Source organism: Melanotaenia boesemani, chromosome 4 (genome assembly GCF_017639745.1).
Source record: "Melanotaenia boesemani isolate fMelBoe1 chromosome 4, fMelBoe1.pri, whole genome shotgun sequence".
Lineage (NCBI taxonomy): Eukaryota > Metazoa > Chordata > Actinopteri > Atheriniformes > Melanotaeniidae > Melanotaenia > Melanotaenia boesemani.
In genome coordinates this window covers 23,447,880-23,469,262 of record NC_055685.1, presented here as the reverse complement: position 1 = coordinate 23,469,262, position 21,383 = coordinate 23,447,880, and the positions used below count along the sequence as shown (strand labels likewise).

General features: G+C 37.3%; 2 protein-coding genes across 2 annotated transcripts in view; both read right to left on the bottom strand.

The window, feature by feature from the left end:
* Positions 1–440: 440 nt before the first annotated feature.
* LOC121638412 (beta-1,3-galactosyltransferase 2-like) lies at positions 441–7,766 on the bottom strand. The gene is made up of 2 exons (XM_041983173.1): positions 7,602–7,766; positions 441–2,526 (listed from the first exon to the last, which is right to left on the bottom strand). Exons 1-2 carry the CDS (start codon positions 7,643–7,645, stop codon positions 1,431–1,433), a joined length of 1,140 nt encoding a protein of 379 aa, XP_041839107.1. The 5' UTR covers positions 7,646–7,766; the 3' UTR covers positions 441–1,430.
* Positions 7,767–10,807: 3,041 nt separating this feature from the next.
* The window catches only part of LOC121638411 (zinc finger protein GLIS2-like), a 31,588-nt gene continuing 21,012 nt past the window's right edge, over positions 10,808–21,383 (bottom strand). Inside the window, exons 3-7 of the mRNA XM_041983171.1 lie at positions 19,815–20,011; positions 17,643–17,819; positions 16,727–16,860; positions 16,227–16,345; positions 10,808–14,492 (exon numbers count right to left, since the gene is read on the bottom strand). Coding sequence (XP_041839105.1) covers positions 13,810–14,492; positions 16,227–16,345; positions 16,727–16,860; positions 17,643–17,819; positions 19,815–20,011 — 1,310 coding nt within the window. The 3' untranslated portion in view covers positions 10,808–13,809. The remainder of the gene's footprint in view (positions 14,493–16,226; positions 16,346–16,726; positions 16,861–17,642; positions 17,820–19,814; positions 20,012–21,383) is intronic.

Below are 21,383 nucleotides of genomic sequence, written 5' to 3'. Positions count from 1 at the left end.
ATAACAGAGAAACATATTACATACTGCGTTCACTTGCAGTTTGGCATTTAAGGTTTGTCCATGTAAAGACCAGTCACAAAGAATGAACTACGTTATTGAAAATAAAAGAGTTATCTTCATTTTTAATATTGCTACTTTAGCCAGATTGCTATTGCATAAAAATATGTATTCCATCAACTAATTGCAGAGTGAATATGAACACATTGTACTTGATGCTGGTATATTCTGTATCAACACCAGATGGTCCAGCACGTTTTTCATAAGCATCTTTGTCACCTTTAGCAAGGATAGTGCTTTTTTCATTTACTTGCTTTTGTTACTAGAACATTTAGAACAAAAATAACTACTGGAAGAGAAAAGACAGACTTTAAACAGTACAATGGTTTGCAAAGCCAAAATGAACTGTATGAACCCAGTGACTTTAGTCAAATATGTGATTGGATATGTAGTGTTGGTATTACTATTGAACTTGTGTGTTCAATAACTACTGTAAATAAAAATAAATAAATAAATTTTTTTCATATACATAAAATAAAATATCATTATCATAATAATGTAAAAGAGACAGGAGGCTACCTGTTGGTCGTATAATTATTTCTTTTGCAAACATAACTAAAATGGTTAATAAGGGTTCATTAAATTTGAGAGTACAGTTTTAGTTGATCTCAGTTTCTTAAAAGATGCCTACGGTTAGTTTTACTAGAATATATTTCCTTATTAAAGGTATCAGCCACATATCTCTACTGTAATAAGCTTTCTCCACCACTAGAGGTCACCTTGTTCTCAGTGTCAACAGCATAGCATGTCCAGTTCTCATAATGAGCTACATACAGTACATTTAACTCAAATTACACAGTTCTTTCAGTGGTTTATTTTAATTATTTCTTTTTCTTTCTTTCTGCATTTTGCAGTTTACTGTCCAAGGGTGTACCAGGACACAGGCCAGTAGTCTGTGAACATCTTGTCCCAGGACATGATGTTCTTTATATATAATGCAATTGTTCCCTGGCAAGGAAGTTTAAAACAACAGAAAAAGTCCCAGACATTACATACCTGTTGTGTAACATGAAAGACAATTAGATTTCACTCATCAAAACATCCTGTGTGCTCTGAAGACAGCCAACATGATACAACTTTTATTCTAGCACATGATTCCTGGAAATTATTTTATTAGACCTTATATTATTTACTTGTCATTGTTTCAATAATGGAAGCTGCTTTTGTACATAATGTTTAAAATCATTAGAACACAAAAAGGGATATAACCATGAAAACTATTCCCACTTTCCTGACTTCTGGAGAAAACTTTATCTTTTTAAAGTTTTCTTTTTGTACTACAGTGCATTTTGCTCGCCATAAAGTGTCTCTTTTACTATAAATAAACCAACTCTTTCAATCAATTTCTCAGTGCTTCTATATAATATATCATCCTAACAGTGTGGTCCAGGCTTCTTTAAATCTGTCCAATAGTTCACCAACTCTTGTGGAGATCCAAGAATGTAGGTGATTATCTGCGAGTACTCACAGCGGTTGTACTTTGTGTTATAAGTCTTGAACTGGGACGGATTGGGTGGAGATGTGGGTGAAAGTCCTAGCTTTTTCATGCACACTCCAATATAAGCATCCTCTACGTTAAAAGGTTTTATATCTTTTGAGACATTTACAAATTTCTCTGGAAGATCATTGGAAAAGATATATCCCATTCCCAGAGTGTATGTTGGGTATTCAGAATCAAGGAACATCTCCTCTGGAACATACCACTTTGAATCCTTTGAACGGACTACTGGCCTGTTCCACATAAGCATCCCTGTCAGGTATTCCTTCGTGGGGATTTCTGCTTTCTGTAGCATGATCACCAGATTGTCAATGTTCAGAAACATGTCAGAGTCAATCTTCATGGCGTAGGTTGCATTACGGCAGCGTGTGGTCAACCAGTCCATGATCACCATGGTTTTGATGGTCAGATTAACATACGTGTCCATGAAGTCACTCTGGATCAAGTCATGATGCTGTAAATTCTCCTGTTTCAGCTTCTCAGAATCATCTTCACCAGATCGACCCAACATGAACAAAGTGGCCACCAACTTCTCCTGAACCAGGCTTTCATTTCCCCATGTCTGCCGGATTGCATACCGAGCTTGAACGTTACTTGGTTCTACTGGAACCATCAGGACCAGGAAAGGGGTTTCTTTTTGGCAAGTCTCTGGGTTATCAATTATAAAATGGTAGTTGCGTGGATAGGCTTGGTGGTACTGGATACTTTTAGGTCGCAGAGTAGGAGGGTCTGTGGTTTCGTAGATTTCAGGAATGATAACTTCGTACTTTGGATGAACTGACACATTAATTTGATTGGACTTGTTGAAAAACCATTGGTAGTGTCTGTGCAGTGGAAATCTCCACCACGACAAAGAGCCGTTGGACAGGTAAAAACACAAAATGAAGACCAGGAGACAAAGCAGAAGCAGGAAAATAAACCAGAAGTGGAGTGAAGGCTTCTTCTGACAGCACTGGCTCTCAACAGATTGTCTAAAAAGAGACAAGAAATAAAAATTGTGAGTACATCAGTCCTAAGGGGATATCAGAAACACACAAGAGTACTACTTTGGAAGTTAAAAACACTTAATTTCAGCAATTTGGTGGAGTTACAGACAACAATAATTGTACTGTCTGCAAAAGATTCAAACAGTAAGAGTATAACATTTTTATGCAAGCTATGTCAGCCTGCACCTAAAAAGCAAGTCAAACATCAGCCTGATGGACTTCTAATTCGAAGATACATGTGGAGTTGAAACATCCATCAATTTTGAGAAGAAATCTGCAAATCATTTAAAAATGGCCATTAAGAAAGTGCAAAACCCCCTGAGAACCAAACAACCCAGATCACACAACCTGCAGCCTTCATGGTTGTATGACTTCCCAGCACCAGGTTAGTTGGTTAATTACAGGTTCCTCTACTTCAGTCTTTCATTCTCAGTTCTAACTTAAAAAAGCTGAAATGAAGTGAACTCAGCAATGTTGTGCAAGTTCATGCTTTTTATGAACTTGCACAACATTGCTGACCACTTAGAGAAGATGTTTTTAAAGGTAAAGGGGGATACAACCTGCAGGGAAAATTAAATCTGACCATTTTAAAGAGTCAGACCAAGAAAAGCATGTGTCTTACAGTATATGGTGTAAAATTTTGTAAGAAACCTCAGGAATAACTAAAAAAAAAAATAACAATGATAAAAAAAAAGAAAAATGTCCAAACATAATTCAGTTTGAGAAAAAAAAACTGAAAAATGGTATTTAAAAATATCAGAATATGTCGCCAAAAGACTGTTTAGTTTTTCTATTCAGTAATTTGTTTGAGATCCATTGGGGAAAAAAGCAACATTTTAATTATTGTTTTATTCATAGTCATAGTTTAAATGTGTTGATTTTATGTCATTTTTCCTGAAAATACGTCATAATGCTGAGGATTTGAGGTCTGCCAGCAGACTGGACTCCAGTCGAGTAGCATCAGGAGTCTTCCTGTATCAGTGCTGCTGATCAGTGATATAGATAAATTATAACGGCCCATTGTCCCATACGAATTGGCTGATTACTATGGAAAATGTCCATTCAAACGAGTGAGAATGTCTTAATTGGGAACCCATTCAATGCAAGTGCCTCATTGATTGTTCAGCATTCAACTATTGTTGTTATTACCAATATTAGTGGTGAATTAATTAACAAGAAGATAAAAATGATCTTTTCAGTCACATATATGAAACAATGATATGAGTCAGTGGTCAGGTTTCATGCAAAATTATGTAAAAAAAACACACATACATACAAAATATGATGTTATCAGAATGTTATCAGAAAGCAAAGCGTTCATAGTGTACAATAGTCAAAACACCGAAATTGTAATAGAGACATTAAAAGCATTTTTTTCTGCATTTTCTGTCTTTTATGTTGTTTTTTCAGATCCAGAAAAGTCCTGCAGACAATGACAGAACACCACCCTGTAATGTTTTGTGAATCAAACAAATTAGTTTTATTCATTAAGCCTAAATGAACTGGATAGAGCCAGTAAAGGAAACGGATGGACAGATGGAAGAATGGATGGATGGATGGTGCTGCTGAGTGTTGTAAAGCCAAAACAGATGTGACCAAACCGATGAGATGATGCTCCAAACTGGTGCTGGACAATGACAGCTGTACTAATAAAACATAACCATTAATTAGTTGAATGTGTTGATTTTTTCTGTACAGAACTAAAGAAGGCTCTGATATGCTTTACAATCCGAGAGAAGGGTATTTTTCTCAGGCAGCTATGGTGGGAAAGTGTAGTTTGAAATGTTATCCTTAGGTTAATTGCAAACGTTCACAGAACCTTTAGAAAAGTTTTCATCTCAGCACTAAACATCCCATGGTCATGGAAAAGATACCAGTCTATCTAAGAAGGGTCAAATCATTGACGTGCATCAAGCACAGAAAACACCTGAGGAGATTGCTAAAACTACTAAAATTGAGCTAGGAGCTGTTCGACTCATTATTGAAAACTGGAAGAATAATGGAGAGCCATTGTCTTACAGGAAGAAATGTGGTTGGAAAAAAAGTCCTGAATGACTGTGATCGACAGTCACTTTAACGTTTGGTGAAATCAATTAAATTAAAACACCAGTAGCATTCAGGGCTGTGTTTTATAGTGAAAGTAAGAGCATTTCCACACAGTGTCCAGACAAAATCGAGGAAGGCTCAAAGTCTGAAAGGAGAGCTCTTGTATTGAGAAGTGTTTCCCTGTCAGGATTTGTTACCCCTACCCCCACCCGCAGTAAAACGGGCGGAGTCAGTCACTCTTTCAGGGAAAGGTACATCGCATGGCACATCCCCGCAATGTTGGCTCTCTGTTGCTGTGCTTTTTTCAGTGTTAACATAACCAAAGACTTATGTTCATAATTATATCATTTGCAACATTGTCTTAGGTGCTCTGTGAGAAGAAAGCCTACAGTATTTGATTTGGTTATAAACAAAGAACCACACTTGTGTTTATTTGTGTTATATATGAAAACTTCAGGTTTATTCAAATAAAATTTTATTTAAATGTATTTGACTTACCATTTCAGAAATGCACACTGTGTGTGTTTTCCTTACTGTATTGGGCTACAATCTTTCTGCAGGAATGCAGCTGCAAAAATGTTGCCAAGGGAGAGCTCTGTTAAGTCAAATTCTTGAGGGGAAACTATATCTGATGGGGTTCTGCTGACTTGCCTTAAGTCCATTGGTAGCTTCTCTGAGTTTCATCCCTCTAACACAAAGTATGTTCATTATAACCAGGGGGACACGCATTCTGATGGCTGAGGCGCACCTGTCAGATACTGTTCCCCTGTGTTTAAAGGGTAAGGAAGTTCTCACATCTATCAGAGTGTTTCTACTAACATTTTTCAGTCCAGCAGTAGCTTCTCAGAGTTTCATCCCTCTAACACAAAGTATGTTCATTATAGGAGGGGGACACCCATTCTGACGGCTCAGGTCTACCTCTCAGATATCGTTCCCCCTGTGTTTAAAGGGTAAAGATCTTCCCACATCTATCAGAGTGTTTCTACTGATTTGTTTTCAGTCCATTTTTTTTAGGCACTACAGTGGTCCCTCTCCATATTGCGGTTCATCTTCTGCGTGTTTCGCTGTTCCGCAGATTTTTTTTGTATGCAGCACTGCATATTTAAGTATATGTAAATCCTTTTTCAACCATTCTATGTCCAAATTTTACTGTAGGAATCAGCCCACTGTGCTTTGTGTCTTGATTGGCCAAAGGACTTTGTTCAGTCTACTTCGTGTCGTGCTGTCTTTTTCTGAAAAAAAATGTGTGAAAAATAACATTACAGACGAGGGTGGGGATGCAGCGCCAGCAGAGAAGCTGTAATATATATTACGGGGTGAGTAATTATTAAGAAATTCAAGTTAGGTTTTTGAGAGTGTATAAAGTGTGTGAGAATGTTGAAAATGTTCATTATAGTTTGGGAAAGGTCTACAAACACTCCGAGGAGGGATAATTAGGCCTTAACATTCATTTAAATTGTGAATAATTAATAAGGTTGTCATTTTGCGGATTTCATTTATCGCGGGGTGTTTTCAAAACATAATCCCCGCAATTAACGAGGGACCACTGTATATATGCATACATATATAGTAGGTATAACAGGGGGAAACGCATTCTGACGGCTTGTGGTGAACATGACAATGTGGTATCCGTTGACCCTTTGTGGCATGAGTGTGGTAGAAGCACGGAGCTAGAAATAGAGCAAACATTGCGGGGATGTGCCATGCGATGTGCCTGTTTCCTGAAAGCCCGACTGACTCCGCCCTTTTTCCTGCGGGCGGGGGTAGGGGTAACAGACCCTGACAGGGAAACACTTTTCGATACAAGACTGCAGCGGACCAGGGAGAAGAAGAGGAAGGAAAACGGTGGTACTGGGAAGGTTCTACAAAGATTAGTTGTGACATTCAGGGAACGTTTAGAAAATTTTTCATCTTAACGACCCAGGTAACCTTCTTTGACCATCACAGCCAGCTTCACCAACCTGTTAGTTGTGCATGTCCTCAGCTGGAACAGCCTCTGAGTTACTGTGTCCACACCAAACAGTAAACAGTCATCACAGTCATCAGTCACAATTGTCTGATTTTCAGCTAAAAGAGCGACATGCCTAAGATCCTGTTCAACAAGCTTTCTGTCGAGGTTCTACCCGCTTAAAACCTCCATCTCCTTCCCGAGGCCACAAGTGAGGAAGACAGAACAAGGGCAGGCTGCTGCATAGTTATATCCTGCTCAGTGTTGATTGACCAACAGGCAAAAATCTGCCCCCAAGATGCACCTTGAAACCCCACCCCCCATCCCTCCTTTTACATAATGAGGCAGAAATGCATACAGAAATATAAAAAGGAGACACAAAAATAAATACTCTTGGAGAAATAAAAAGAGGAAAAAAATGCAAGAATGGAAATAATGAGGGTGTAAATATGACTGAATAAAACACAGGTGTCAATAAATACATGAATAAATAAAATGTCAGATGAAAATAAAATACAGAAATAAATCATTTTTGGGATAAGACAATGTAAAAGGAAAATAATACAGAAATAAATACAGAAATAAAAACAAAGGAGGAAAAAAATCAAATAAATAAACTGATCTGAAATGACATGGAAAGGTAAGCGTATGAACACAAAGTTAAGTTAAAACAGTTGAAAATGACAAAAGAAAAATGAATTTATGTCACATTTTATTGGTTTCTTAATGGATTTTTGTTTGTTTGTTTTTGGTTTTTGTTTTTTTTTTTTAGCCATTTTTATATTTCTGTATTAATTTTTGATCTTGGCAGTTTTGGTTCTCCATACTCCCGGAAATGAGTATGGGCACCACAAGCGTTTTATAATTTTCCAAGTTAAAGTTCACAGTCGTGCCCATTGAGCTTTACATCATGGACTATTTGGCCAAAAATACAATACAGTAAAGTTCTTCTAATGACATGCAATTAGTCAGGTGACTGATGATAAATTTTACGCACACAAGGTGATTATTTCCATGACACTAAGTCTGTTTGGTTGCATGAATTTCAGTTATTTAAAATCCTTACCTTTTTAGTCCATTTCCACCTAAGCCTGTCTTTTGATCCTCCATGACTGCCTGCTTCCTTGTTGCTTTAATTGCTCCCTATTTGCTGCTTTTCAGTCAAAAAAGCCAGAAGCTGATCCTCCACTGAATCAGTGCAAACGTAAGACAGCCTAACTACCACACTTTATATTTACCAACTTGAATGCTATGTCCCATAAAGACGGAGGTAAACAAGGAAGAGGAGGACTCTAAAACAGGGAGGGCTCCTGAGAAGTGTGTACAAGCTCATGCTTTCTACAGGTGTTGTGATGAGATGAGGGTGAGTTCGCATTTGGTTTTAGAAAAGGTAAACTGAAAAAATATCAAACTGCGCAATTTAACGACATACATGGCGTAATAGTTCTCAAAAGGAGATAGCATCATATACAGGACTTGTAATAAACCAAAGTTTAACTCAACTTATGTCTCCATAAATGTAACTTTCCTGAGTTGGATTACTGTACAACAAGCATGTAGGAGTGCAAATTTCATTTTCACTGATCTCCAACTGAGAACAAACTGGTTCTCAGAGACTGAAATAACACTTGTGTTTTTTAGGTCAACAATACTGGTAAATGCATTATTTTCTGCCTTACACATGAGAAGATTGTTTATTACTTGCATTAAAAAAGGATGTTACCAACAGTTTACATATCATAAAGGAATCTATCAACCAAAATATCTGAAGGTCATTTTTGCATCACATGCTACATTATTGCCAGTCTTTCACATTTTACTAAATACCATGAAAACTGGTGACATTCCCACAGGCCTCAACTGTTTATAGTGTTTTAGCTAATATTAAAATACAAACATTTTACAGAAAAGTCTAATCCTCTTAGACTGTTTAACTAGCTGAAAACTACCATATTTATGAGAATAGATTTTTTATACTTATAGTATTACAAAATAACTTGTTTATAATATGCACCGTGCTCCTGAGTACTCAAAGTTTGTATTGCGTAATTATCAAAAGAAATAGGAGACAGTCACTAACAAAGTCCTCACTGTGTAACTGACGTTACATTATGAGAAAACCATTCTTTTGTAAGTTCAAAGGACTATATTAATATATTATATATATTTATCAGACCACACTGTGTCTTCGAACACAATGAAGCATTCACATTAGTTGGTGGTTCTTCACACATTTGTGTAACTCTCTGCCAGGTTTTTGCTGGTGAGTCTGGTGAATCTTTAACCTGTGTAAATAAGTCAAAATGCAGATGTTCATTTACAACAAGGAGCTTTTTGTTCCTTGTGTGCTCATTTTTAAGAGCAATAGTGAAGAAAGTTATTTAGCGACATGGCAAAGCTTTGAAACAAAAAGGAAACCCCACTGTTGGCATTACAAGTTACAGAGTGTCAGATAAATTGAAGGGACCTTTTATTGTGAACAGATTGGTTTACAGTTTTTCAGATTTTCTTCACATTTATTACAGAGTAGTTTAGAATGTGAAGTAGCCAGAGTTTAAATACATCAGCTTGCATGTTGCCAGCCAGCAAAAATGAGCTCCTTGATTGCCCATCACTGTAAGCAAACGGTAACTGTAAGCAAATCACACCAGGATTCTCTTGCAAGTGAACCTAGGTCCTCATTTTTTAAGCTGAACAGAGTTTGCTTCTTTGGTCTGCACCAGAGTGCGAATGATCATTAACACTACTCCACATGAACTGTTCTATCCGTTAAAGTGGAACAGAGTCAATGCACCCTTAAAATCACCACATTGGCTCCCAGTGTATTTCTTGTCAATGTTTAAAATGAGAGCATGAAGAGGAACAGACTGAGATCACCCTCTCTCCTGTCAGTTTGAGATTCTAAAATCAGGAACGTGATTCTATTCTATTCTATTCTAATCTATTCTATTCTATTCTATTCAAAGATGCATTCACATCAGTCCTTCTGATTTGAATCCTAGCTCTTTGCTAGGTAAGTCTGGTTTATTTGGGGAGGTGTGAATGCGCAATCAAACTCTATTGTAGGTCCCAGTTCTGGAAGAGCAAAAGTTTTGAGTGAGCAGAGAAAGTGTCTGAGTGTGGGTGAAAGAGACCAAGTCTGAGAGCAGAGTTTTGAAAGCAAGAGGGGACTTTCTGAGTGTGAGAGCAGAGTTTTGAGAGTGAGCAAGATGATATTTGAGTGTGAAAACCAGAAATCTTGCTCTCAAAGCAAACAATTACGCTCTTGATTAAAGATAGAAAAATACCCCCACACAAGACAACAAAATGGCTGTGAATGGGAGCATATGACATGTTAGCGCTTGACTCAGTTTCACGATTATGGATTACTACGCTGTGAGTTTTGGTCGAAGAACCGTGTGGATAGACTGAAAATGACCAGAAAACGGTAAGGACATAAAAAATGTTGCTGTTTGTGAGAATAGCTTTGGGATTTGGTGCTGTATTTGTTGATAAACATGCTATCTGACAAGGCTTGCTGTGATATGCGAAGGTTAGCATTGTGTTTGTTTTGAGACTGACATGAGGTGCTTGGTGAATATCTTTTTATGCTTGGTATCATATGAAAGTGCAGCTTTTTTAGTTTCATTTGATATCCAATATGTTGGGGTGGAGTGAAAGGATCACACGTTGTGTTGCATTTTGTTTCGGGTGTTACTGGTTATGGTGGCGCTGTTGTTTGTGGCATACATATTTTAAAGTTGTTATTAAACAAATACTTTGTTAACTAAATGTACTTGGAGTGTTGATTTAGTGGCATTAGGTATTCTTCTTTGAGACATATTATAAATAAAATATCCTTACATCACTAAAGTAACTTCGTTAGATGAGGATCAGCAGGTAAAGAAAAAAGTCTGGTGTTACTTTTGCACCCCTCAAAAGCACAAATCTGTCCCATTGCAGGAATATTTAATCAGAAATTCTGTGAAAGAACCAGAAGTCTGAAACAATCAAATCTACACCAGATGAGTTCTCATCCCTTTTGGGGGGCGTGGTTTTCTATGCCTGCAAGGTGAGGACCCGTCTCTCTGCATCTGGAGGGAGGGGCTGTGGTTTTTTTTTTAATTTTCTCGTGACGTAGACAACCTCTTTATGTCACATAACCTGGTTTTACTCTGTTGAGGGCATTATGAGCCATTTTTTACCTACAAAATCCTGTTTTAAAATAAATTAAAAAAATACAGATTTTGTCAACAGTATATGTCATTTTCATCATAATTAAGTAATTCTGTGTTGTTTACAGCTCAAAAACCACATTTTCGGGTGCACTACCCCTTTAGCTACTCATGAAGACTTATGCTTCGCCATACATTTATCCATTTAAGTGTAATAAAACTGACTTAAATAAAATTCAAACTAAATGTTAAGTTCTACAAAAAGTTCAATTAAGCCCAAATTACACAAAATCATTTAAAAAGGCATACAGTTATTGTAATTAGCAATAAAAAACAAAATAATGAACACATGAAAGCTGACAATATAGACTTTATCCACACCAGACACAGACATACACACTAATGTAAAATTCAATGGCAGATAGAACATTTTTACTGTCTTTTTTATGTTTATTGACATAATGTCAAAGTCATAGCAACAACACTGGCAATATCCATATAAAGTCTTGCAGGGGCCCTGATGTACAAATAACATCAGTTGTCAAGCTGTTAAGTTTTTAAAATGTTACAAAAAGTGCATTTTTACACTTTACACCTGAATACATATTTTTCAGATACTGTGTGATATATTTAGGTTGATATATAAGGCACTTAGACATCTTTGAAATACTGATTAGGATAAATCAGTGTGCAAACAGTAACATAAGATAAATCATTGTAAATGTACCGGCCACATGTGGCTATTGTCTAACATTTCCCCTTCAAAAATACCACAGAGATTGCTTTTTAACCCTCTGGGATCTTAACTCTATCAGTGTCTCCAGTCACTTGCTATATTTATTAATCAATGGCAATTAATCTACACTTTTAGCCATAATAATTTATATGATTTTACAAATATTTGCTGGGAACTTTGACTAAGTCTATTATTGTAAGCCCATATATTAAAACTTTGTTAAAATTTCTAACATGCAGTAACATTTTAGCTTTGCAGATGGGTTTCAAAAGACTTGTTTCTTTTTGTCTTTTTGTTTTGTTTTTTGTAAGGAAGATGTTTTCACACCATTAGAGATCCCAGAGGATTAATAGCTTTTTTTTTATTTCTTTTATGTACCTTACTGAGTTTTAACATTCATCCATAGCAAATGTGTACTAATACACACCTTTGTTTGTCTTCCTGCTACCAATATACTTATTTACCTCAGCCATGTAAAGAGACAAAGCAGATCCTATGTAGATCATTGTCTTTGAATGAGTAATAGAAAAACAAACAAGTATATATAAAATGTGTTAACATCAAATTTACATTCAGTTGCGTCAACCTTCTTAATTTTTTTTCTTTGTCACTTGAAAGTCACATCATCAGCCACACTGCTCCATGTGGATTCTAAGCCTTCATTACACATTGTACTACTATAAATGTAGTGAATGATTTCTGAGTCAATGACTCCCTTGTACCTAAAATAAACTGATCATCTGAACATTATATCACTATTCTTCTGTTAAATGAGTAAGCTGGATATGTCATAAATTGTCAGGTGTGTCAATAAGCCTTTTGTTTTATTCAAGGGAGCTTGTTGCTTTGTTGGCATGGCAATGGAACAAATGAGGGGAATCTCTTAAGCTGTACTGTTGTATCTTTTCATGGCAAAGCTATGACACCAAGGGAACTGATCTAAATTAATTCTGTAACCATACAGATGTGCAAAATCTTTCTCACTATTATTTTTCCAAACATAAATATCTCGTAAACAGCTGTTTTATAAATACATGTGTTTTTTAATGTGAGTAATTTCTCGAAGATTGTGTCAAACACAAACACGTAGGAAAGGTAGATATTCACTGAGTTTATGGTATGTATTTTGGTGAAATGTTTGTTTGTGGAGTGAATGTTCCTCAAAATTGCTGTTGTCCATCTTTATAAGCATAAAATCTGCATCAAAAAGCAATCAATGGTGGTTTGTCAAGAACAGAAACTTTCATGACATGGTCTGATGAATATAATGCAGAAGATTTTCTGCTGAAAATGTTTGGAAGATAAAGGCTAAGATGAAGAAAAGGCCTATTGACAGGTCAGTTCACCTAATTCATTCATATTATCCGACTTATTTGACGTTAATCCATGCTGAGATCTAATACTGTTTTCTTTTTGTGTCCAATGCTAAGCTAACTCCTAATTAGCTATCGCATTGCTTTGAAGTAAAAGCAGCCATTAGTATGCTAACATGCTCACGACTTACATAAGTTTTAAAAACTGGCATCTGCCAGCTAACATCTTGGTTGTCTGGAGCCCAAAGGGGATAAGTGAATGCAATGCTAAAAAGCTAATGCAAGCACAAGCTTTGATATCATTTTGCATCCATATATTAATTTTATTGGTGATATAAATTGGGAGCCTGACTGCTCCCTTCGTCTGTTAAAACATTTTGGAAAAACACCAACTTCTGGGGATGCAGTGTAAGAAACTCTGGAAGTCTACATACAGCATGATTAAAAGTTGTTAATAAATTGAACATTACTCAATGTTAGTTGACCTAACATGTTCACATGTATGTAAGCGATTGTCTGAAATTTCTGACGCTGTTAGAAAACAAGCACGGCTGTTCTTTTAACGCCTCTCACTGTCTAATATAGAAAGACTGTTTTTAGCCACAATCAAAGCCATCACCACTGCTCTTTCACATTGGTTATCTTTTTAGAGATGGAACAATGCACAACAGGATCAACCAATCATGCTGAGTATCTCAGGAAGGAACTTTGAAAGGTTTGTTAACAGCAGAGGTATTTAAAATGATCAGAGAATTGGTGCTGCCTACTGCCTTTCTTATGAGAGACTGCCATCCCCTGCTGCCTAAGATGGTCCAGAGTCATCCTCGTTGACTAGATGCCATAATGGGTGTCTTTTATCTTCTTTATGATTTAGGTGAGCTGACCATGTCAAACAGCAAAATCTTTACAAAGTTGGCCATAATTTTCAGTTGTCAGTGGACCGGAATGATTGGCACGCTTTGTTTTGGCACTTATTCCGACAGCAACATTTGATTCCTCATAAACAGAGCACGTGCATGAAAAAAAAAACAAAAAACAAAATTAACAAAACAGGTTGCCAGGCAGCACATTTTAACTGACAACAGTTGGTTTAAGGAAGAGTGGTCTAGAAGGAACTACCACCCAAGACAAGGGATTGCTTTGTCCACGGGCCACACCTGCAGACAGGTTTAAAATTTCTCCATCCTCTCTTTCCTCCTCTTCCTCCTTGTCCTCTGGCTCCATCCCTGGCACCTGGGCAAGACCTCCCAGAGCTCCCAGCCCCAACACTGATGCAGCTGAGAGTCCAAAGTGTAACAGTGTGGATTCTGAAAGGCCAAGTGGCCTCAAACTTCCTCCTCCTCCTCCACTCATGGAGAAAAGTGGTGCTCCATGATGGCCAAGGGCTCTGGCATGGTAGAGAGCAGTGAGTGGCAAGGAAGTTCCAAGACCCCCAAGGAGAGCTGCAGCAGCCCCAGGGATGATGACATGCCCTCCACCTACAGAGGGTAGTTCAGTAGCACTTCGGTGCTCTGCAGGGAAGCTGAGCCCAGTCCCCAGCCTGTTGGAGGTACCTTGCTCCTGAGAAACAAAGTGCCCATGGGCCTTGATGTGCTTGCGTAGTGAACTGGGATCTGTATAACGCTTCAGGCAGCCTGCCATCTTGCAGTAGTAAGGCTTGTCCACATAGTGGGTTCGAGTGTGCTTAAAGCGATCGCTGGAGTTGGAATAACGTTTGCTGCAGCCTTCATATGGGCAAATGTAGGGTTTTTCCCCTGGAGGAAGAGAGAAAGAAATGTGAGAAAGAATAAGGGGAGGCAAAAGAGAACAAAGAAAACAGAGGGAGAAAAAAAGGAATAATCACAGAACAAACTTTACTTCAACATTCTGTGTTTCTTTTTCTTAAAAAATCTTGCACCACTTTAACTGCACATTTGTGTGGTTATGGTGTCTGCCTAACATAGTCTCAGTTTGTTTGGAGCTTTAATACCATCTATCACATCAAAAGTGCTGCTTTTACTGATGTAATCCTGACATTAAACAAATACTCCCTCTTGTTACCATGTTCCATTTACATTCTGAAAATAAGGAAGATCTGTATAGTGGTGACTTCTCTAAATCTATTCCATAATTCCCATTTTTGGCCTTTAACCCTTTGGTACCAGACATCCAGTGGGCAGGATATGACAAATAAATATGTATTTTACAAAAAATCAGAACGAGCTGGAGCTCACTGATGGTGCTTTATTGTGCAAAGTTCAGCTGTAACTCCATCAGTGAGCTCCAGTTCTTTTTGTTTTTTTTTCAAGTTTGATGTCTTTTAGCTATGAAGAACCTGATACAGCTATTGCCTTTATCAGAAGGAGTGCAGAGTACCTTGATTTCATGAAATATGTATTTTACTCAGTCTCCCTTCAAAGTACCTACACATGTTATACACTATTGGAAAGCTAAGATTATTGACATTTGAGTGATGTATACTACTCCAGGCTACAATCATAATCAATCACACTAATTTCTCACAAGTTGCCAATGCAATTTATCTTTGAAGCCATACTGTACTCCAGTAGCAAATTATACTACAACAAAAATAGTCTTGATATATCAGCAAATGTCCCATAAAACTAGTCCAGTAAAATAGTTGGTCTACAACAAGTCTTTTATCCATCAAAACCTTTTAGATAATATATAGCCAGGTAGTGGGTAAAGTAGGTGAATAAGTATAAGTAATTTGCAAGGATTGTGCAAGTGTATTAACAGTACAAGTATTGAAGTGCAAATCTGTCCAATGTATAAATAATACATCCACACAATGAATACAGAGCAAACTGATCTGAGTCTGTACACACCTGAAAGGTGTGTTCAGATCCAAAGAGAGTTTACTGGAAACATGTCATACAGATCCTTAAACCATTTACGGTAACTCACCATCAAAAACAAATAAAGTGAAATAAAAGATGATTATAATTAAATAAAACACATCACTGACTGTAAACATTGCACAAATTTGCCATGGTGAAGATAACCGCAGCTCATATTTCTGTTAAATCATTTTTATGTATTTGCACAAGCTGGGTATGACGCTCATGAAAGACTCATCAGGATCTTTGTGTTACGCAGATCCTGTTCATATCGCAGTGTTGGCATTATTACAAAACTGTGATGTTTAATGTTATTTAAAGGCAGATATTTTGAAGCATTCATGTGCCAGTTGGTAACAAGTGTTCAGTGATTTCTGTGAACTCTTCACTCAGGAAGAGCAGAGGAGGTGGCAGTGTCACAAAAAGTGTGGGTGGATGGATGGATGGATGGATGGATGGATGGATGGATGGATGGATGGATGGATGGATGGATGGATGGATGGTGCTGTGTTTTAATTATTCTTCACTAGAGGCCTGTGACAGAAAGGAATAACCTATAGAATTTTACAGATGAGATGAGGCTTTGATATCTTTTATTCAATTAGATGGCAAAAAGAAACTTTTCCTCTAAAGCTATTTGGAACTCACCTGTGTGTGAGCGGGTGTGGATCTTGAGGTTTTCCAGTCGTGAAAAGCTCTTGTTACAGGTAGGACAATGGTGTGGCTTCTCATTGGTGTGTGTGCGGATGTGAATCAACATTTTGTACCTGTAAGACAAACCACATTAAACAAAGTCACACATATTTCTGTTAAATGAGTCACCTGAAACTACCATGATGCTAGTTTTGCTGGGATATAACAGGTTGAGAACCAACTTGTTCTTAGGTTTTAGCTTGTTTTGTTTTTAGATAAATAACCTTGATAAATATGTCTTTCTTCTGTGGCATGAACAAATCGGTTTCAAGCATGAATTACTAATGCCTTTTATCATTTTTTCAATCAAAATATTAAAAATATTAAAAAGCAGGAGCCAGTCAGCGCATAACTTGTGAATTTGAATTCACTGCAGTTTCAAAGCAGACATCCAGATTTAAAAAGCTTCTCATGAAATGTCTTGATCGTTTTCTGATTGTGTGCACACACAGTACCTAGCATTGAAGCCCCTCCCGTTTCGAGCGCAGCCCTCCCACTGGCAGCAGTACCCAGAATCCTTTTCTGGCTTGACATGGAAATCGTTGATGTGATCCACCAAATCCTGCAGTGAGTTGAACAGCAGGTGGCACTGAAACACAGAGAAAGAGAGAACACTGAAATCAGTGAATTTAAATTACATGAAAAGATGAAGTGAGTCTAAAATGACAGGGAAACAACACAAGCAAAATCTTCCACAGTGAAAACAAAAACTCAAATATTTAAATAATTAAAATCCAACATGCTGGATAAGTTGGAACATAAGTGTATTGTCCTATAGTTGGAATATAAGAAGTGCCGACCACCAGTTATACCCCTATTAATTCCTCACATCAACACAAGGGTATACATTTTTATGAATTTTACATCTGATCTTGCATTACTTGATTTTTAATGTGTCACTGATGATACAAACACAGATCAGCCATAACATCATGACAGCTAGCAATTGCTTCATATTCTGTGCATGAAAGCAACTCAGCAAAAAGTCTGTAGTGTTCACCTAACCTGGAAAATCCTCAGATACCAGTTTAATCCAGTCTAATGCCATCTGTGGGAAGCCAGTTCAACCCACAAAGACCCCACATCACAACATGCAGAACCCATAGGATTAGTTGCTGAGATGCAGTATCAAATGCTGTAGAATACCTTCAGATGTTCTTTAACCATTTCCTGACAGATTAGCGTTTAATGGATTACTGCAGTCACTATTCAATAATGAACTATGATAGCAGCTGCTAGTTTTACTATGACTAAATTTATATACTTTTTTGGTGTTTACCATCTCTTTGTCACTTTGATAGGTAGTCAGACACCTGCAGATGAGATTTAATAAATACAAACTAGACAGAGGATATTCATCTTTCTATTTACTTTCATCCAGCGGCAGGCCAGCTGACCATCCATCGAGTGTTTTGGGGAAACTGGCTTCTCTCTGTGCTGACTAATGAACATGGAGGAAGGGAAGCTGTAGCCACCCGGTGGGTTTCTGACCGGGAGGTAAAATGGGTAAACGTGCTGACCTTCAACACCACAATGATGAGCCGCCTCCTGAAAGAAAGAGGATGGGGAGAAATATTGCAGAGGTCACAGCCTGAGAATCTATTCATTCAGAAAGTCAGTCTGCAACTGGAAGAAAACTGTGACCTGCTCTTTTAGTTATATCTGTTGAACAGAAACTGTGATGAATAAAACTGTTTAACATAATACCATCCTAGATTTTATCAGTAGATTGGGTCAGTTCTAGCAAATACCTCGCAATTTACTGATGATTGAATGATTTATGTCAGGTAGAGATACACTTATAAGACATTTTATTGAAAAAAATTAAGCACTGATATATTCAGAGCAAGCTGAGAAGAAAATATTCATTATGATTTTCATGCTCAAAGTTACACCTAGACAGATAGAAGCAGAAACTACATAAAATCTGGTCGAATTTGTTCATTTGTTAATATGCAAATTAGTTTGAGTTGCTGGGGTCTTAGCAAAAGAATACAAAATAATACTTACAGATAAACTGATCAAATACATGTTCATAAATGGGGAACTGAAGTTTAGCATGTCTTAAACTGAAGCTAAAATTCATACTGGTCAGTAAGTGAGTCTAGTACAGACTAAAAAAGCATCAAAGGTGTCAGTGAAAAACCTAATAAAGGTGTCTGGTCAATGTTTAAAACCATTTAAAAAAGAGGTACTTTTAGAGATAAATGGATAATCTTTACCATGATGGGAGATTTAGAGCTCTAACAAAGTAAACTGCGTGTTTGATGTTTTACCTTTCAAGCATGGTTAGAATTAGATTTGGACACAGTCTATGTGGGCTGTGTGCAGACAAATCAGATTCACTCCCAGGATCCCAACTGAATTCAGTCCTGCTGAAGAAGAGTGGAGCTCATTCAGCTGCAATTAGTCCCAAACTGGGTTATTCTGAGATGACTGGGGTCACACTGATTAACCAGATTAACAAATTACATGATGACATACCTACAATGAGCCATTTCACTGAGGCGTATGTCTACTAAAAAGTCTAATATTACCACCGTATTTAAAATCAAAAGGTTGGGTCCAGTTGTAATGGCATTGATGCACCAGTGTGGGAAATGCAATAACGACACTGGCATTCTCAATTCTTGGCTCACATTAGAGCAATAGCAAGACATTTTTAGAGACACAATTGTTTGTTTTCATGCTGTGAGTTAGATGAGACATTCTTTACTCTGAAAGCAAAGCTATAGTGTAGCCAACAGACAGTTCATACTGGATGATGTAAGTTTTACTGATTTGAATAAAAGATTTTGTTACCATTTGTCTGAACCAAACTGTTGTTTCTCCTTGTTCCAGTCTTTGTAGTATGCTAAGTAAACCATCTGCCTGAAATAACTTTAGCATCATCTAATAGCCTGGGGGTAGCAATAACTCAGCAGGTAGAGCAGTTGTTCTTTAATTGGAAAGTTGCTGTTTTGATCCCAGATGTCTTCAGTCTACATATCAACACACCCTTAGATCATAGATGTGCTCTTCTTTTTTTAAAGAAGCCTTTCAATCAGAAAACTGTCCATGGCATCAGTCTAAACATTCTTTTGAATCTCAAAGGAAGAAATGCCAGCTGACTAACCTGAATTCTAAAGAAGATACTTTGTGATACACAAGATTGAATTTTACAAATACTAACTTACTTTCCTGTCCTTTTGGCTTGTTTTACCCATCAAAACAGATGCCTCATTTGTTGTCCTTGAAAGAAACCTGTAGGTAGCAACTGTCATTTGTCATCTGGTCAATCTGATGTGATGGTGCTCACAACTGCCATGATAAAACAGTTTGTAGATCTCTTCTTTTTTATGAGATCTTTCAACCGGATATAAAGGCAATTAAACATTTCTGCTTCATGAAACCACATGGGAATTAAATGTTTAAAGTCAGAGATCAAAATCTGTGCTGAAATGCTGCCACCATCTGACCTGGCTGTGCTTACAGTATGTAGCTGCTGTGTTTCGACCACAGCGTATGTTGGTGTATTTTTACCTTGAAAACACTTGGACTTACCCAGGAGAAGTGGTGGGGCTGAGGGCTGCTGCTGCTATGAGGGGATTCCAGGGGTGAGGAAGGGGTGAAGAAGGAAGAGGGGGAGGAGGGAGATGGTGAGAGCGAAGAGGCATGGCGGGAGGAAGGTGACAGGCTGAGGTCCATAGCCGGAGGAGTGAAGCAGGACCCGGGTCGTTCTTGAGAGGAAGACTGGGAATCTAAAGTGAAGTTAAGAGTAAAAATTACAATGATGTTGTATGTAGTTTCCTGTAGGTTAGCGTTCTCCTGGAGCTCCTCTGATAATCATGATCCTAGTTTCAGCAGTTGCATCTTTTGCTTTAAACTGTGCTTTTAATGTGTGATAGTATAAGAACTTTCTGACTTCAGTGTTTGTCACACTCTTTTTCTCTCTGGACAAATTTTAAATAGATGTACAATCACCAACACAGTTTTGCATACTATATTACATTGCACATGTCATTTTATTTTATGAAAATTAGCATTTTTCCCATCAAGCTATGCTTAATACTCCATAATGATACATTAACCCATAAGAGCCTGATGTGACATATATGTTACATACAGTTTCGGAGACATTTTGCTTCAATTTATGGTATAAACTTTGCTCAAAATCCTGTTGAGCACAATCTGATACTTGTCTTTTGTACCCTAATAAATACCCAGAAGGGGAAAACCACATTATAATATTTTTAATGTATCACATGGTAATAAATGGTAGATATCCCTCCCAAAAATTTTGTTAAAGGGCCAAATAAAGACCTCATATTAAAAAAATTGACTTTTCTTAACATTTGTTCTTGGGTCGGGCCTTAATGGGTTAAAAAGTGATTTATATATATTTACAACTTAAGTATAAGTATAAAAACCTGAAATCTCTCATTGCATCTCTAAGCAAAGTACTCAAACACTGAATTCAGTATTTTGTAGAATTTCCTTAAAGTATAGTTTTGAATTTTCTTGCATTAAGCCTTTATGATAACATGCATTTCTAACATTCTTTCTGGAGGCTCCTTTCAATCTCAGAAAGGTCTGTCAGATCACATTATCTTCAAATGCATCTTTTTATACAGTTACATAAATTACCCCCTTAATCCCTGTTACTACTGAGAGGCACTCTATGATACGATGCCGCCATGGTATCGATGAAGTGCTGCAACTTGCAACATATCTCCAAGCTGATGTTTGCCATCACCACGGAAATCACCAATCATCGGTGTTAAAATGAAAGAGTTGTTAAAAAAAAAAACTTTACATTTGCATTTTGAGCATGCAGAACTAACTATGTGGATACGTTCTAACCCTAGCTCTGTCCTTATCCTAACCATTTGCAGATGAGAGCAGATCACAAAACTGTAAATTCGGGAAGTAGAAAAGGCTTCTGAAAAACACCATGCAGGAGCTGGTGTATGAAAGTCCATGAATTAACACCATCTGTCAGGCTACGCCTATCCCCAGGTGTTTATGTAAAAGTGAGCAGTGTTAGCTGTTGTTGTGAGAGAGAAACTTTATTGTGAATCTGTAACTTTTTGTAGTCTGAAAATAGTATGTATTACATTTTTAGTGTTGAGA

Coding starts and splice junctions, on each gene's coding strand:
- LOC121638412 (XM_041983173.1), bottom strand. CDS start 7,645: ATGGAGGATCAAAAGACAGGCTTAGGTGGAAATGGACTAAAAAG. Junction 2,527..7,601: donor GGTGGAAATGGACTAAAAAG/GTAAGGATTTTA, acceptor GTCTCTTTTTAG/ACAATCTGTTGAGAGCCAGT.